Source organism: Ceratotherium simum, chromosome 18, assembly GCF_057802395.1.
Source record: "Ceratotherium simum simum isolate JZ-2026a chromosome 18, ASM5780239v1, whole genome shotgun sequence".
Classification (NCBI taxonomy): Eukaryota; Metazoa; Chordata; class Mammalia; order Perissodactyla; family Rhinocerotidae; genus Ceratotherium; species Ceratotherium simum.
Genome location: NC_141917.1, coordinates 44,800,909 through 44,819,531, shown reverse-complemented (window position 1 = coordinate 44,819,531; position 18,623 = coordinate 44,800,909). Strand labels below are relative to the sequence as shown.

The 18,623-nt window shown below is 38.7% G+C and overlaps 1 protein-coding gene across 3 annotated transcripts in view; it reads left to right on the top strand.

The window, feature by feature from the left end:
* LOC147914632 (uncharacterized) overlaps positions 1-18,623 on the top strand; it is a 63,354-nt gene that overhangs the window by 10,915 nt on the left and 33,816 nt on the right. For 2 of the 3 annotated variants that reach the window (XR_015555114.1, XM_087443294.1), the window contains exon 2: positions 15,361-15,448. Coding sequence is in view for 2 of the 3 variants with exons in the window: in XM_087443294.1 (XP_087299420.1) it covers positions 15,361-15,448 (88 nt within the window). In the remaining variant the exon portion in view is untranslated. Of the gene's footprint in view, positions 1-6,045; positions 6,102-15,360; positions 15,449-18,623 lie in introns of all 3 variants that reach the window. The other variant, XM_087443295.1, reaches the window with a different exon arrangement.

Genomic DNA, 18,623 nt, shown 5'->3' with positions numbered 1-18,623 from the left:
GGTGACAGAGAAAGACATGTCAACTGAGAATTACAAGAAGGGTTTTGATGGAAATATGAACAGCTAGTAAGAGAGAGGGCCTGACTGACTCTATCCAGGGTTATCCTGAAGGCTTCACAGAGCACATGGCATTTCATCTGGTTTCACAGGAGAAGGCTTCGTCAGGTGGAGTAGGGAGATGACGAAGGCACGCTAGGCACTGTATGTATGATACTGTAAATTCAAAGGAAAAGGTTAGAAACAAGCATGTCACATACAGAGAACTATGAGGAATGCATTATTTTATTTTTTGTGTGTGTGAGGGAGATCAGCCCTGAGCTAACATCCATGCTAATCCTCCTCTTTTTGCTGAGGAAGACCGGCTCTGAGCTAACATCTATTGCCAGTCCTCCTCCTTTTTTTCTTCCCCAAAGCCCCAGTAGGTAGTTGTATGTCACAGCTGCACATCCTTCTAGTTGCTGTATGTGGGACGCGGCCTCAGCATGGCGGGACAAGCGGTGCGTCGGTGCGCGCCCGGGATCCGAACCCGAGCCGCCAGTAGCGCGCGCTTAACCGCTAAGCCATGGGGCCGGCCCTGAGGAATGCATTATTGTTGGAGCCTAATACTTGTGCAGATTGAAGAAATGGTTGGATCTAGATTGAGAAGGCTTTGGGAAGCAGCCTAAGGGACCCCAGCCTTATTTGGGGGTAAGGTCTTTACGTAGTGCAGCTGTCTTGATAAACTCATGATTTTATTAATAGTCTTGTTATGGTCGACACCATTTTATCGTTTAAACTGTGTGTATCCAGGGCTTTCCATGGTCCCTTTGAAGCTTTCTGAGCTATGATTTCATGTTTGGTGAGTCAGAGGGAGCAAGTAGGATCAGGAAGTGCTGAACAATGGGACTGGGACTAACCATTCTCCTAGGTCGAGGGCAGCTGATAAGGTCAGAGGGTGGGTCTCCCTCACCATCCTGCACTGGCCAGGCAGAGCGGGGCTCGGGGCAAACCTTGCTCTTCTACGGCAGAGCAGCGGTGTTGGAAGGTCTCGGATGCAGGGACACCTTCTGCCCTCCTTAATACCATCATTTGAATCTGCATCTACTTAAGTGCCATATACACAGTGGGTGCTCAACATATATTTATTGTTGACAATTACACTGACCTCCCTTAAAATCCTTATAACAGGAACAAGAATAAAGTGTTAGCTTTGCAACTACAACTCCCCTGACTAAAATATATTATCATGATATGCACGTACATGTAACTTTTAGAGGAATAACAAATACTTTCTTGTCAAATAATGCACTTTTGTCTATAAATTTTGGAAATATATAATAATGGATGTAGAATAGTAGAGCTGGAAGGAACCTGTGAGTTCATCTAACTCCTTATTTTTATAGATGATGAAACTAAGGCCCAGAGATATTTTGCCAGGTACTAAGGCTCTAATAGGATTTTGATATAAATGAAGTTCTTTCCAGTAAATTTATATCTATTTCCAATAAAATCAAAGATTCCTATAACCTCAGTATTGCTTTTACCTTTGAAAATATTGTCAGTAAGAACCTCAGAATTCTTCTTGGTCCATTACTACTTTCCTCAGTTAAGAAGTTTTCCACTAGACTGAATCTCTATGAAAGGAAGACATTTTTCTCTTCTGAACAGTACCCAGCACGTGTTATGTGTTCAAAAACTCTTGTCTAGTGAGATTTAGCCATGCATTTTGAATTCCTGCAAAATTCTAATGCTTCTATTAGCTAAACATTACAGATGTTCTTAAAGCACATTATTGAAGGAAGAAACAAACCATGTCTACAATATCACTACCAAATACTACTTTAAAAACAATCTTTCAGCATTTTCTGGAATACCCAGTGGATTTTTCAGATAGAAACTTCTGGTCTTTTCTAACTTTTGTGGGCTTTGTCGTGCTTTTGTAATGGCTGGTGGTCTCTTGCATTTACAGAAAACGTTAGGATGACCAGAGAAGTCTGCATATGGGTTTGCTTTGTACCCTGAATCTTCATTCAGATCCTTTTATGCTGAACCTGGGATGGAAACAGTTCTCTTAAACAAACTTGGCCCTTGGATCTTCTACAGAATGAAGAAATTATAGCCTTGAGGCCAGTGTAAAACCTCTGAGCCAGTGAGTCTCAAAGCGGTGGGGCCAGTTGATGAAGGATGCTCACTATTTGGGAGCTATGTCAAATAAAGTTGAGTATAATTTGAAAAATTATTTTAAATAAAATAGCTATTTAATCTATTACTTTCCACGCTACAAACTACAGAAAGTCAAGCTTAAAAGGATCTTGGCTGGTTGGGAGAAGCAAAAGACAGACTAAGGATGGAGATGGTAGGGGGTATGCAATAGTATGTGAATCCACTAATGCCCAAAATAGGAATCAGCTTCTAGGCAGAGCCTATGCTGTCTTCGAAGTCTTGTTAGTACCACCCAGCTACTGCTAACTGCTATTTATAACTGTTTCAGCTGGAGAATGTGATCTGTCTTCAAGGATAAGATCAGGATGGCTCGGGAAATGGCTGTCACATTGTTGACTTTCTCATGACCTTCCCTCCCATGTTACTGAGCAGGTGTTTTTAGAAGAGTTAGCCTAGTGGCGGGAGGGGGGCGGAATCCCCCAAACAACAAGAGCACAACAGTTGGAGATGATTTTCTCAGTTGATAACCCTGGAACAGGACCCCAGGGAAGGAATCAGAGTAAACACCTTCACGTTCAGGAAACAATGCATGTCACTTGCTGATCACAACCTGTTGCTCCACCCCTGTTAAAGGAACCTGTAAAGCTAAACTCTTGCAAGTTTTCCAGATTCTCAGGGTTCACCTCCCACAGTAAATGCAGGTAACTGTACAAGGAAAAAAGTGACTAAATAAAACTCAGAACTCTGTCCATAAACATAAATGTATTTTCCATAGTTATAATTAATATGCATATATTTACTTTTTACATTTTCGTACATGAAATGACTTCCTATATATTTTAAAATGCTTACTAGTCACATTTTTTCTAGTATTTGAGCACCTAGGAGAAGAATTAACTGCTTCTTTGATCACATTGAACACAATACATGCTTCCAGCTCATCACCTCTAGTCCTCAGGCATCTCCATGTTTCATGTCCACCTTGAGAAGCTCTCAGAAGGTAGGGACAATGCCTGATTCATTCCTCTGTCTCCAGTGATTAGCATACTGTTAGCCCATCATAGATACCCAATAAGAATTTCTTGATTAAAAGACAATTTCCAAGGGAGCATACCGTGGTATCCTAACTTCTTTTAACTTCCAACACGTTTTACATATGAACATCAAGTTGTCTCAACAACCTCTTTTAAATACATGTACCCTCCCCAGAATGGCTGTCAGTTAGTAAATTCTTCTAATATACTGAATCTATTTCATCAAAGTTTCTTCCATCAGTAAAGTTTGCTCTTTAAATTAGTAGAGTTCAGTTTTGACCACCATTGCATTTTAACACATTTTAACATTGAATAGGGCAACATCTGTGACATTTTGGAAAGCCTATATTGCCACGTTCCCTGAAGTAAAAAAATTTAAGAACTTAGAAAGTTTAGTTAGAACTAAGGTAGAAAACAGTAAGAGGAAAATTAAGGCAAAAAACTACAAAGAAAAAAATATGACATTGACTCCAACTTTAGAAAGTAATCCTACATGATGAAGAAATATATTCAGTTTTGACTTACACAACTTTTTTTTTTGGTGAGGAAGATTAGCCCTGAACTAACATCCATTGCCAATTCTTCTCTTTTTGCTGAGGAAGATTCGCTCTGGGCTAACATCTGTGCCCATCTTCCTTTACTTTATACGTGGACACCTGCCACATCATGGCTTGATAAGCAGTGCATATGTCCGCGCCTGGGATATGAACCTGTAAACCCCAGACCACCGAATTGGAGCATGGAAACTTAACCACTACGCCACTGGGCCAGCCCTGATTTACACACTTTTACCCACATTTTCACACAAATTTGAATTTTCCTGAAGATAAGACAATTAAGCGATTATCTATCTGAATCTACTTAAAACAATTATCTATGCTTAAAACAGGAAAGGGAAAAAGCTGATCTGAAAAGTAGCAAAATAGTGGCCGATTTCTGTGTTTTGTTATTCGTGAATTTTCAAATATATAAAATGAAGTCAAGTCTTACTGAAATGGAGAAAATAACACGTGGTCGTCAGAAGACGGGGTTGTTGTCCTGGAAACATTTCCTTTTTAAATTGTGAAACTGACAAGCCCAACACACCAAAGACTAAGTTCTAAATCTGAAGATTGACAGTTTGCAAAGCCTCGCAGTATATATTTAGCCACAAGGTCATCTATCCGCCACATGACATCAGCAAGAGGTTTGCATATTTCAGCTGACACTGACAAAGATGAATCTATGTCAGAATAGCAGGGACAAGTATGAGGAAGTTCGAGGAAATACTCGCCCACGAGTAGGGTGGTTGTGAAAGGATTGCTGAGAAGTCCTGGGCTGAGCCTGAGAGAGACAGAGCTACGTGCAGCCCAGTTTACAAATATTTCATTTATTTCTGGTGACACAGCTGCAGATATACAAGAAATCATTTTAAAAAATTATCAATAAAAATGTGTTCTTTAATTGTTTCCATTGGATTTGTGTGCTGAAAGGTCTGGTTTTCACAGCTCAGGTGTTCATACTTCCTTACTAAATATTTACTAACCACAGACACCGTGAGAAAATTTAGGCTGGTTTTCATGATGTGACACAAAGTTGTTGAAGGGACATTTTATAGAAAGAACTGGCAGCCTAACAGGGAAAGCAGAATTTTACCTCCATTTCTCTGTACAGTGTCAACTGGCTTGAAAGAGTTTATCCAGATTTGATAGTTTCTCTTGTTTTGTTTGTTTGCTTGTTGATTTTTAGTCATTATTGATTATTTGTTTCTACAAAATTATTTTTTAGTTTCATTTAAATGCATCCCTTAGGTACCTGGAAATTATCTGACACTCTACGTTTAGGAAAAGTGCAAATGACAAGAACACAAATATCATAGTTTCTTTAGTCCAATTTCTCTACCTCAGTGCTATTAACATTTTGGGCTGGTTAATGCACTGCTCTGGGCTGGGCGAGGGGGCTGTCCTATGCATTGTAGGATGTTCAACAGCATCCCTGGACTCTACTAACTAGATGCCAGTAGCAACCCTACCCCCTTCCCCTAGTTGTGATAATCAAAAATGTCTCTAGGTTTGTCAAATGTCCCTTGGGGGCCAAAATAGCCTTTGGCCGAGAACCACTGATTTAGATCACATAATTAAAATCATAATTATTAATGGACATTCATAGAGAGAGCTATAAAATTAAATAACTATTCTAGCTTCACTAAAGCAAAGTAAAAAAATCCTATGGGTTATTTCCTGTTATTGGTGTACATTCAGCCCAATTTCTAGAAATAGACCATAACCATGAATATTCATGAGTGGCTCTGAAGTCCTAGCCACATCCTGCATTATCTGAGAACGAGGAAACGTTTCTGTCGAATTCCATGTGTTCCAGCAATATCATGTAGATCACGTAGTTGCATCTCCCGTTTTATAGATGAGAGACTAAGACACATAGCTGTCAGATGCATTGCTTCAGTTCACCCAGAACCAAATCACCAGTCTCAAGTTCCTGAATCATTATTCTTTCAATTACTCAATAGACTAGAATGATTTTTAACGGCAAGAAATTAATAAAGGTTTCTGGTCAATTAGAATATTCACTTGAAACTTTCAATGAATTATTATTCTAGTAGTAGAACCAAACTTCAGTATACTCTTAAATTTAATAGATTTTGATCTCCTCTTGATGGTGAGAAGTACTTTGGAAATCTAAGCATTAACTAACTCACCATTCAGTGTTCTCCATTCAGTGTTAGAAATATTATCGTTTGTCCATAAAGTCTGAGAGAACAAAGACCAAACATTCACATGTCTGAATATAGCAAAGTAATATTCATATACCTAACTGTGGGCTATAGGTCATTCATTCAGCGCACAGTTACTGAGTATTGCTTATGTTCCAGGCACTGTTCCAGGCACTGATGATACGGAAATGAAGTAAAAGGGGATGAATTAATGGGTAAGTTTTAAATCAGGCAATCGCGGAAGTCATGGAAGGCCTTTCTGAGGAGGAGACATTTAAGCAAATTTGATTAAAGTGAGGAAGCACTGCATGTGGAAGGGTGCCCAATAAATGCTCCCAGCAGAGGGACCCATAGCAGGGACAAGCCCAGACTAGAAACAAGTTTGGTCATGTAAGGAGTTTATTTTGAATGTGATGGGAAACTAACGGAGAATTTTGAGCAAGGGCAAAGATTTGAGCAGATATTTAAAAAATATATTTGAGCAATATTTTGTGAATATTGCCTTTTCTCCCAAATTTCCATGAATGACTGGGCTAGGCTTATGCAACGTTGAGATTTGTAAAATAGCAAAGTGATTTGGAGACTTCAGATCTTTGTTCTTTCATGTGTTTGATGAGAATCCTCCTGTCAGACCTGGAGGATCCGCTATGTAAGGGTGTGAAGTGCAATCATGGTGATATTTGCTCCCTGGGGGAGCTGTGCTGAATTCCCAGAGTCTCCATAATAAATTTGTTTCTGGAAATGGTGACAAGTCTGTCACTTGTGGCCTAGCATACTGTGATGGCAGCTACTATGAAAGACCTGCGGGGTCTGGATCATCTTCCTTCTGCACCAACGAGAAGATGAGCCATAGAACAAGGGGCTCGTTATCTCTTAAAGATAAACAGATAAACAGCTACAAGTAGCCATTACAGCTGATGTCCTTATCCAGAGCTGACCCGAAGTCTCTTTGAACTGGATTCTCATTGAACTCCAAGAAAACCTGATGTTAGAATAATGTTAAATGCTTTATAAAAAAATTTGAAAGCCAGAAGATTTAGAGAGTTGAAGCTGAAAGCTGGTTTGTTGTCTAGTTTCTTGGTTCCAATGACATTATTTCACACTATATAATATATTCAATTATCTGTGAGCTATTCTGAAATTGCATTACAGATAAGGACAGAACAGTGAGATACAGAATTATAGTACAGAATGTACAGTTTTAGTCAGAATATACAGAGTAGGAACAAACTTTATCATAAAGAACGTCTGTTGATGAGTAGATTGACAGTACAACCTAAGTTTTTCTTCCTATTCGGAACTGTAACTGATGGATTGTGTGAAGGCCCAGTCTATTACTCTGTGATGTGTGGGTATGCATGTGTGCGGGTAAGGATTTGGGGAGAATGCTGTTACTGCTCATTCAAGGACAGGCTGTGAAAGCCTAACGGAAGAATCTGCCCCAGGTCACACTTTCCTAGACATGGTTCTCTTTACTCTTGTAGGCAAAATGGATGTCATTTGGAAATGCCGATTGTGGCTGTAAAGTCACGTTCACACGTCTTTCCTATAATAGTAGGCGTTATTCTGCCTTCTAGTTAATACGGAGATAATCTCACCTATAGGACCAGCCATGTCACCACTCTCCCCCACCCCCCAAAATACTCACACTTGAGTTTGAGGTATCACAGAAATAGATTGGATTCTTTGGGGGGTAGAAGTGGTTAAAAAGACAGGGTATGGGGGCCAGCCTAGTGGCGTAGTGTTAAGTTCGTGTGCTCCACTTCGGTGGCCTGGGGTTTGCAGGTTTTGATCCTGGGCGTGGTCCTACACACTGCTTAGCAAGCCATGCTGTGGCAGGCATCCCACATATAAAGTGGAGGAAGATGGGAATGGATGTTAGCCCAGGGCCAATCTTCCTCAGCAAAAAGAGGAGGATTCACAACAGACGTTAGCTCAGGGCTAATCTTCCTCACCAAAAAAAAAAAAAAAAAAAGACAGGATATGAATAAAGTATAGTATTCTCACCAGAAGTAATTCTGACTATGTTATGTGTCCCTTCAAAGATCTTTTTAAGACAAACTGACTTATTCTGCCAGAAAGTTATGATTTTACCAGTTATTTTAGTTGAATATTGGCATTTTTATGTTACAACCTAATATATTGGTCTTAAGGTTTGTGGTGAGAGTGGGGAATGGTGGGTAAGCATAATTTAATCTTAAGCTATATAATGCTATAAAAATACTTCCAAACTTAAGAACATTATGTTTTATATCTCCGAGGGCAAAAATAACTGCCAAGTTAATATTTTTGGAACAGATTTATTTTTCATGAACTTTACTATCAGAAAAGAAAAAACAAGATAGATATTTCTAGGTTCAACTTGACCCCTATAAAATGACTAGAGTGGACTTCATGAGATGCCTCCTCAAATGTCTTGAAAGTTAACAAATGGCTTTTATAGGAATATTACTAATTTTCCTGCTTAAAATTTTGCAGAGGTGTGTCTGAAAGAATATTAGAGTAAAATACATCAGGAAAAGTTAAATAGCTAAAAAATTACTTATTTTAGCCTTAATCTGATTAAGTGTTTTTAAAATAATCACTAATCTGTTTGGATGCATGCAAAGGACTTTTATGCAACAAAAATTATCAGTCTATTTTATAATCCCATATTTAATATAGACACAGAGAAAGTGTCATTATCACCTCCTTTTGGTGTTATACACAATTGGCCACTGAAATGCCATGTGAGTGTGCTTGGGTGTATGTATAGTGTGCAGTAGCACACACCGGGGGGGCTGTGAAGTCTCATGTGAGGAAGCTGTTCCTTAAGGATCTCTGAGGAACTGGTGGGATAAAAAAGCACGTGCTCTGGAGGGCCTGATGGCTCACCAGTGCCCAGCCTTCCACAGAAGCCCTCTGTGGTGGCATTCATTCACTCAGCAAGCTCTCCACTCCCGTACCACCCTACACACGCTAACTACCTCTGGCTCTAAGCAACAGCTTTTGGAATAGGCATAAGTCATCCAAGCCCCTGAGATGCCATTTACTGATCCACACTTGCCCCAACTCCATATCACTTGGGTCTTTCAGCCGTGGCCTGACCATTCCCAATGCTTCCCGGAGCCATCTATTGACAGGAAATAAGAGAAGCTGGTGGTCTATTTATGTCTCAGCTGCTAAGAAGGGGACTGGTCTCATTATGAATCAGAGGTCTGAAAGTGAAGAGAAAAATCTCTCCTATTTTTCCCCCAGTTATTTTTCTTCAAAATAGAGGAGAGCTGCCATTTTTCTCATCATAGAACATAAAAATATTCATTATAAAAATCAAGAAAAAGACAAAAAAAAGCCTATAATCTTACTAACCAACAATAACCATATTTTGCTACACATAACATTTTGGTACAGATAACGCTTTTAAACTTTTCCTATGCAATTACATTATGTCTATATAATTAAAAATCTCTAAAGGCAACAGACTATTATTTCTATGTAATAATTTTTTAAAAAGTTCAATGGTATATTATGAGCATCTGTACATGTCAAGAAAAATAGATCTGCATCAACAGTTTGTTGGCTACAGAGTATCTTTTGCAGGAATACACCACCATTTATTTAAGAAATATCTTATTGTTGGGCATTTAGTTGACTATTTCTATTTTATGTTATTATAAATAACCTTGGAATAAAAGTCCCAAAAGATCCATCTTTTCAATTTTCTGATTATCACCTTCAGATGTATTCCTGGAAGTGGGACTTTCTGGTAAAAATATGCTATTTTTAAGGGCTTTTGATGCATGCTACAAAATTGCCCCCAAGAAAGTATATATCACTTTATCCTTCCACCAATAGTTGATGAGTGCGGAAGGCTTCTTTTTTGATTCAGCCTTCACAGCGTCATGCATTTATTTCTGTTGGCTCATGACAGAAGATAAACTCTATGGAGTTAGTGTAGATTTGAGAAGGAAAAAAAAGGCTCAGAGAAGTTGGGACTATTCTGTGGCCGTCTTTGTATCACAAATGTGAACCTTCCTTCCTGCCTACGTGTTTGTGGGGAGCAGGCCGTGTTTTGGGCCATGTGTGGCATGCTAATACTGTATGGCAAATGTTTACAGCTTGAAAAAGGCTTCGCTACAGTTTGATGTGGATCCAGGAGGAAGTGGAGGAGTTCCATAGTGTTTATAAAACTCAGCATGAGAAAATAATCCCCTTCCCGCACAGTGGGTTTCAACAGTCAAAAGCTGTATAAGAGGGCCAAGGGGAATGAGAACCCCTTCCTCTGCCGCATACTTTAAGGACTTTAGAGAAGTACTCTGTGATAGTCTGCAAAATAAGGGCATAAATCCACAGGAACGAGATTCTTTATTCTGCCAACACTCTTTGTCAATGCTCTAGGAAAAAATATATATGAATTCAAAAGGCTAAATTAAAAAAAAGAAATGGAAATGTATTAAATTGTTGGCAGAAATATATTTCTGATAAAATGACAAAATCTGGGAGCTGTTAGTAAAAGCATTTAGTTGAAAATTTTTCATCCTTCTTTGAGAATCCCGAGGAGTAAACATTATAAAATCAAATTCATGTAGTAGGCTAATCATTTAAATATTTCAGTAAAATTCATCATTTAAACTATCCCATAATACCACATTGCTGGGTTGGAAATCAGTTAGAAGTAGGCTCGTCAAAGGCAATTGTTTCTACATTCTGTTTCTTGTCTTTCTAGAAATGCCTTTATACAATCGGTTATTTCATTTCTGATCTTGCCCGGCTGGACTGACCTGTTTTACTTGGGTCTTATTGGAGGGTTGCAGCAGGGGAGTGACATGATGTGTGTTTTCTCAAATGTGTCTCTACTGTCCCTTTCTTCTGGGCTGGTGGAAATAGTGAGTGACTCCCACTTCCATCAGCCCAGTATACATGAGGCAACCAGACCTCTTAGAACTTTCCTTAACTTTCCAGCTTAGTTGATACTAGTAAACTATATATGTAGTTTATGTAGGTTGATCAAATGGGTTATAGGCATTCTGTTCTTTCTCTAGTTACAAGGTGGGTGATGGAGGGAATCCCACCACTAATATCACCAAGTGGACCCTCCAATTCCAGAGCCTGTTCTGAGGCATTCTTGTCTGGCTTTGCCAATTTGTCATTCAGATGCCACAATCTATTCTCCTGCCTTTTCCTATTGTTCATTTCTGTGACGCTCTTTCCTTTGATTTCTTCCTGTCCTCGTGGTTTACTACTATATCCTGAAGCTCAAATTCCTATCATTGCTTGAGCTTTTCTATATTATTTCAGATGAGCTGCTTGGCTCCGTTTTTTCTGGCCCAAAGTGAGACCCCAGCTATACGTCATTGTGATGGAAACGTGCAACCATAAATTTTTTGTGTCTGAGATAGAATGACAGATTTATTCTCGGTAATGACTTTATTCTTTGTACTCCTCTTTATTATTTTTGGAGTGGTAAGCAAGGTGAGAATAGTTGTGTTTGGCCCATTGAATAATGATAAGATTCAAATAATTTAAGTATCAACAAAAAATTGGGGGAGAGAAGTTCAATATCTAAAATGAATGATAATTTTTCTATGATGCAGTGTTTTCTCTTCAGATATTAAACATCCCACTTCAGGTTAATACTCAGTGGTAATAATGGGTTGATAGAAATCAAACAGATCCAAAACTGAGTTGTCTTGTGTTTATCCAAATGGTAAAGAGACAGTATTAGTTAATTTTGCCTGCTTGGAACAAGTTCCATTTATATGAACCTCTGACAATGATATGTGTCATTCCCTCACAAGACAATGTGACACTAAAAGCAAAATGTTTGCGTGTCCCTAGAACCAGGTGCTTTAAGATCTAACGTATGTCAGCAACAGGAAGGTGGCAGGTGGTCTCCCTTTTAGATTCAGACACTGTACTCAAGTAGTTAACAAACTATTAAAATATTTGAGTTCTGGTAATACCCCTTCAGGAAAAGGAGGAATAGGAGGTGGGGCTGAAGAGGAGAAGAAAAGACTTGGTGGATCTCATGTCTATACTGCCTTTGCAAAAGTTTGGAGATAGAAAGTCTAGCCAAGTGGTTTGAACAGTCTCTTTATTCGTCAGGTCTACCCAGCACACATTAGAAAGAAGTGGTATAGTGTCATGGTTAAGGGCAAAAACTCTATAGCCAGACTGCCTCAATTTGAACATGAAGTCAACCACTTCCTAGCTGAGTGATCTTGGGCAAATTATTTAACATTTTCATGCTTCAGTTTTTTTTTTTTTTTTTTTAAGATTTTATTTATTCATTTTTTTCCCCCCAAAGCCCCAGCAGATAGTTGTATGTCATAGGTTCACATCCTTCTAGTTGCTGTACGTGGGACTCGGCCTCGCGCTGGACGGAGAAGTGGTGCCTTGGGGCGCGCCCGGGATCCGAACCCGGGCCGCCAGCATCAGAGCGCGCGCACTTAACCGCTAAGCCACGGAGCCGGCCCATGCTTCAGTTTTCTTCACTATACAATGGAGATCCTAATGAGTCTTACTTCCTCAGGGTTATTATGAATATGCAATGCAGAACTGCATGTGAAGTGCTTAGAATAATGCCTAGCACAGATCGAATAGTTGATAGTGGCATCACTAACACGAGCATCACCAGATTTTACCTTAAGAAGGATAAGCCAGTTTTAATATGAGAAGGTCCAAGAAATTGCAGAAAAAGAATTTTTTGTCAGCTGCCAATAGTAGGAGAATTCTTCCTACGGGATTCCAGAAGGAGGAAAGGTAGTGAAATAATTTTTTAAAAATATTTTATTATTTTTTATAATAAATTGTATTTTCAAAATCATCGTAGAGTAAAATTGGCTTTTTTCTTTTGTTATACAGTTTTATGAATGTATAGTATTAATACATGTAGAGGTTTGTACAACCACCACTACATTTAGAAGAGAGAACGGTTATATCAACACAAACAATTCCTCCTATGCTTCTCCTTTGCAACCAAACCATCTCTCACCCCTGACAACCACTAAGCTGTTTTCTATCATAATAGTTTTGACTTTTTGAGAATGTGATATAAGTGGAATCGTATATTGTCATCTTTTCAGATCAACTGCTCTCACTCATCTTAATGACTTTGAGATTCGTCCATGATGCTGCGTGTAGCTATATTTTGTTCCTTGTTATTGCTGAATATTCCATGTACCACAGTTTATTTATCTAGTCACCTGTTCAAGCACATTTGTGGATAGAGCTGTTATAAACATTTGTGTACAAGTTTTTGTGTGAACATAAGTTTTATTTCATTTCTGTAGGATCCCATATTTGTGACTTATACTTCAGTTGGAAAAGAAGAAACCTCAGTAGTCAAAGAAGTGAACTAAGTAAGAGGATTTCAATCATATTAGTGACAGCCTTACAGAGACTCCAATAATATAAAAACACCTGTTAAATTCACGGACATTTTAAATAGGAAAGCTTAATAAAAAATGTGGTTAGCTGACATCTTTCTTCCTTAACTTCATGAAGAGTATATGTTTATTGTTCATTTTGGGGTGTTTTTTGTTTGTCTTCTCTATTTCAAGCAGAATTTTTATCTAGAACTTCCAAAGGTCTAACATTGTGTTGAAATTCCCATTCAGTAATGCCACTGTTTTCTAAGTTTGATAAAGTCCTTTTCCTTTTCCAGTCCTGAAAGCAAGACTATTTTTAATGGTTTCACCATGATCATCAAAATAACCTTTTACAAAAACAACTTTGGACTAAGGTAATTGCTTCTCTCTTTGCTGAGAGTTGAGAAATAAAGCAAAACTGTCCACGTGTTAGGAAACTAAAATTGAATACAACAAGAAGTCCAAATATTAGTGTTTTTTCCTGTTGAGCTAAATAAAGCTTCTGCTGATTCTTCAAAGTTTCCTATAACGTGTTAGAACTAGAGTTAGGCAGTTAAAAACTCTTTTCTCTGGTAGTTTGGCAGTTTAGTTTCCACCGTCATTTACTCTGCTATAAAAGAAAATTTATCACAAATTGTTTTAGTCTCTCAGAACATTTTCACTGCCAGATGAAGTCAACAGTTAATGGATTCTCATTCAAAACAGAACAGCAGCAATATCAACTAGTGTGATTCTAAAAACACTAGGAAACATTGTTTAGATGTTGAAAATAAAAACCATTCCCAGCTAGGAGAAGGAAGGTGGGGCTGGCCTGCTTTAGAAGATTTATAATGTCTCCACGGATCTGAAGAGAATTTATCAGACAATTTTTATCTGGGGAAGACTTGACGGAAACAAAATCATACTATTTCACACGTTCAGTTTCTTTTATAACCACCTTCCCATCATGGGAATTTTATTCTATGTGGATGAATTCCCTTGTGGAGGCTATGTCTTTGGTTTATAAGATTTTGTGCACGTAAAGAATTCCTTACAGAAAATTGTAAACAGAAAAAATAAAAACGTGCAGAGAAAAGAGAAGATTATGTAGTTATCCTTTAGTATTTTCTTTTCTACATAGAAGCCCTGGAAAACCTATTTGATAAGAGCAGGTTGCTTTATGAGCAATAACTTTCATGGCCAAAGATTTGATTATCTTTGAGGATAGTTTCATCAAACTGTGATACACTAATAAGTTACCCTTCTCCATGTTGGGGAAATATCTCAATGGTTATCACATTGAAATTGCATGATTATGTCACCTGAAGACTTTTTAGTGTTGTATTTCTCTTCATGGTTTGAGTGAATTCTGTAAACACTACATTGATAATTAGTTTCTCATCTATGGAGACTCAAAACTTTATATGTCTGCAAACTCAAATATACAGAAATATACTGAGAGTCTGCTGAGTAATACAAATAATCCTTAAGGATTGGAAATCCTTGTTTCTTGACTGGGCTCTCCTGTGAGTTAGTTTTGGAAACTTGGACCTCAGTTTTCTATAAAGTGTATTTTGAAGTTAGTCAAATGTTGGTTTAAATCCTAGCGTTGCCATCTAATAACTGTCATTTAGGAGTAAGTTATTTAACTAATATGATCTTTACTTTGTTTATCTTTAAAATAGTGAAAGTTGTTTTTGGCATGCCTACCTAATAAAATAGAAGTAATGCATTGTGAGAGCGCTTAGAGGTCTCTCAGGTTCTATACAAATATAAGGTATTATCATTTAAAACTAAAGCTATACTGAAAGAGAAGACTGACTTGGGCCATAGCTACACGCCAGTGATAAGATCTATGGTGATGCCATTGACATGGCTGATATTTCTAGATTGTTGTTATTTGGATACTTGTTCCAATAAATCCTGATTCTCCTGAAAGCTGTGGTCAAGTTTTAGAATCGTTTTTTGCTGCCAAGTGAGTAGAGACAGCTTTGGGCATAGACTTAGCCTTTGACAGATGCACTGACTTTTCCATGCAGAAGTCTGTCTCCCACAAATATTGCTTACCAAAGAGGAGCTTGTTCACAGAGCAGGATCTGGACTAATATTTCTTACACTGGAAAATCTTTATCTCCTCTCTGGCCAGACCAGCTCAAAGACCATCATCTACAGCCTGCACAACTGAATGGTGCACTTGAGATGAGGAGAAATATGAGCCTTCTTTATCTAGTAAGGTGAGTGATTCTTTGGGACTTTGAGCATGGTTTCTTTTTGTGTCAGATTCTGAAATCCCCATAGGAGCATGGAAGGACTTCCTAAGCCATTAGGTAATGGGGCAATGGTAGGCAGATACCAGGTGAGAGGGGCTAGAGATGGCCTGGGGTCTGCTCTATTTCGGATTTATCACAGAGACATGGCTATAGGTCAGAGATCCAAAATCAGCAATTTGGAATTCAGGCAGAAACTCAGGATAAGTTTTCAGCAGGGCCAACCAGGACACAAGGAATTCTTTGAAAGAGAACTGGTCTGTTTTATCTTGATCACCTTAGACGTGATCTTTTGGTCATTTTCCTGAGCACTACTGCTGATCTTAAATGATTGAGATCAGCTAATGCAGACCTGATTTTCCTAAGGGCTATGGAATATTCTCCTTCCCGCAGGTTTCCTTGGTCTCTATCCAAGAGAAAGAATATATTCTCTGGAAGGACTTTAGGTTTTAGTTTTGGGGATGTCAACTCCCAGGGTAGGGAGTATGGGTAGTCAAAGGAGACTTCTTAGCTGTGACCTCAACTTCCATGCCCAGGCACCAACTGCATAGCTCTGGCTAGAGTCGGGACCATAAGGATCCTGACAAACAATTTCCACGGTCAGGTATAATTGTCCTGCTAATTAGGATGCAAGTGATTGACTTATTTCATCAGAGTCCCTCATTTTATATTCATATTTGCACCACTCATTTCTGCTCATATTTCAGTTTGTTCTGAAGAAAACAACCAGCCTTAATTTCCACTGCTAAAACTTGAAATTAAATATTTCCCTTTCAAAATATAATTTAATATTTGTTTTTGCCCTCCAAGTTTGCATACATGGTAGGCACTGCATTCTATATGATTAAATGATTAGAGTTGGAGATGAGGTGAAAAGATGGCTTGTAGAGAACTCTTCAAAATTCATATCAGGGTGTATTGTACACACTGATTAATTATGACTTTTCTACATGTAGGTCTAAAGTAGGAAAACTTTTCAAAGATTTCTTTTCAAGTAGATTATTCAAGTGACTTTTCTTCACTCCTCTTATTAGATTTATTATTTCATTTCTTTTTTCTTGAACTCTATCTTAGTCAGAAGGTAAAGCTAATACAAGTAGCAGAGGAAATAAGCCACTCATTTTTCTGTCAGCAGCATTGTAGAAAATTTTGATAGAAAATAGCAAAACTAATAACTAAATTCAGATATTTGTATCACTTGGGAGTTTTCTTCTTTCTGTTTATTATTGTGTTAATTCCACCTAGAGATCAGCAGAATGCAAATATGGCAGTATAAAAATGTACATATATGGAACAAATATCTTGATGATGCTAAAAGGGGAAAAAAGGGAAAATAATTGCTGTGCCTGTGTGTGGATTTGAAAAAATGAAGATAAAATGCCAAGGTGATTATATCGGAGTAAGAAAATACAGGCATGAGTCCTATCTCTTCCAGTTACTAACAATTTAACCATAGGCAAATGAAGACATTTAATTTCTCTAAACCTGAGTTTATTCATAATGAAGTGAAGCCCTAAATCTCTAGCTGTATGACCAGGTGACTGTGAAAAAAATGGGATTAAATAAATGAAAGTATTACTAAAACTCAAAGGCATAAGAGCATTAAGTAGTGTTATTGTAACATCTCAGTAGAAAGTGATGTATCCTATTTAGAGGAAACCACAGGATATATATGTAAAGAACAACATCTCCTGTCTACTTTAAATGTTCATTAGCCCCCTTATGTATGATTAGAATTCAACTAACCCAAAATCAATCAATGAACTCTTGGGCTTTACTTCTGGCTCTCCCATTAATTCATTGAGTAAACTTTGTCAAGTTATTTGACCTCCCGGGGGTTATTAGGACCGATTACTCAATATCCTCTGGGATTCCTGACTCCCAGTCTCACCTCAGTCAGTGGACAGAGTGCTATACACCACATACAGAGCTAGATATCTCTCTTCGGCTGGATTCCCCAAGAAAGCAGACACTGAGACAAAGACTTGAGTCTAAGTTCACTTGGGAGGTGATCCCCAGAAGTGCTGATAGGGGGATAGAGAAATGAGACAGGGAAGGGGGAGAAGTCAATACAGAGTGCATTAATGAGCGGGTTAATGCTGCAGATGGCTGGGGCTCAATCCCTCTGGTGACCTCTGGGAGACTGTGTAGAACAAGTGTCAGAGTTATCCCATCTAAGGAGGAGAAAGGTGGGTTATATTTTCCTCCAATTCCCTTCTTTCCTTGGCTGAGGGCTGTTCTTGAGACAACAACTCCCCAGCACCTCTGACCTGCTGTGCACACAGGGCAAGCGTCAGAGAACTCCTGCTGTGACATGTCACAGGTGCCTGCACAAGGAAGTCATCAGCATGCACGGGGAGGGGGAGTGCCAAGGAGACCTGGGCAGGGCGATGACAGCGTGTGCTACAATGCTGTGCAGACAGGGAGATGCACTGCTCAGATCCTCCTTCAAGACAAGAGAGCTGGCAGCCTCCTGCTCTCAGTGCCTGCTGGATCGTCCTCAGGTTTAGAGCCGAGGTACTGCTCTCCTTGGGGTGACCCCTGCTAATGACTGAGGTAGGCAGTGGTACAGGGCCTGTCCATTCTGCCCAAAGTGGGGCTCCTCTAATGGGTAATCCTTGCTCCACAGTCCCCCATGGTAGAAAGTTTCTTAGGTTCATTCCAGCCTGGCAGCTCCCTCTGCCCAATCATGTTTTGTGCTCTTTTCCTTTCCCAATCGTGTTACTGCCTAGTAAACCTATTGCTGACTTAACTCCATCTCGGTGTCCGCTTCCTGAAGAACCCAACCTATGACAAATACCTAATTCTAAAGAGAGATTTGGAAAATGTCAACCTCTGGACTTAAACCAAAGAAGAATCTACCTTGCATGGATCAACAGGAAAGTTGGACTGAAAAGATCCTTTCTACAGTAGGACTAGACAACACAAAGACTCCTCCAACAATATCATGAGAAATCAATCAGGCAAAAATATAATCAATGAAAACAAGATAAGAAGAAAATTGCATGCATAAAATAAATGGTAAATAGATACTGGAGGGTCGGTTAGACATTAAATAAATCTTGAGGAGGATGGTGGAATTTCTTTCTCTAGGCATTTTTTAAAAGAATAGATTATGTATTCCGTTAAGATAGTTGTCATT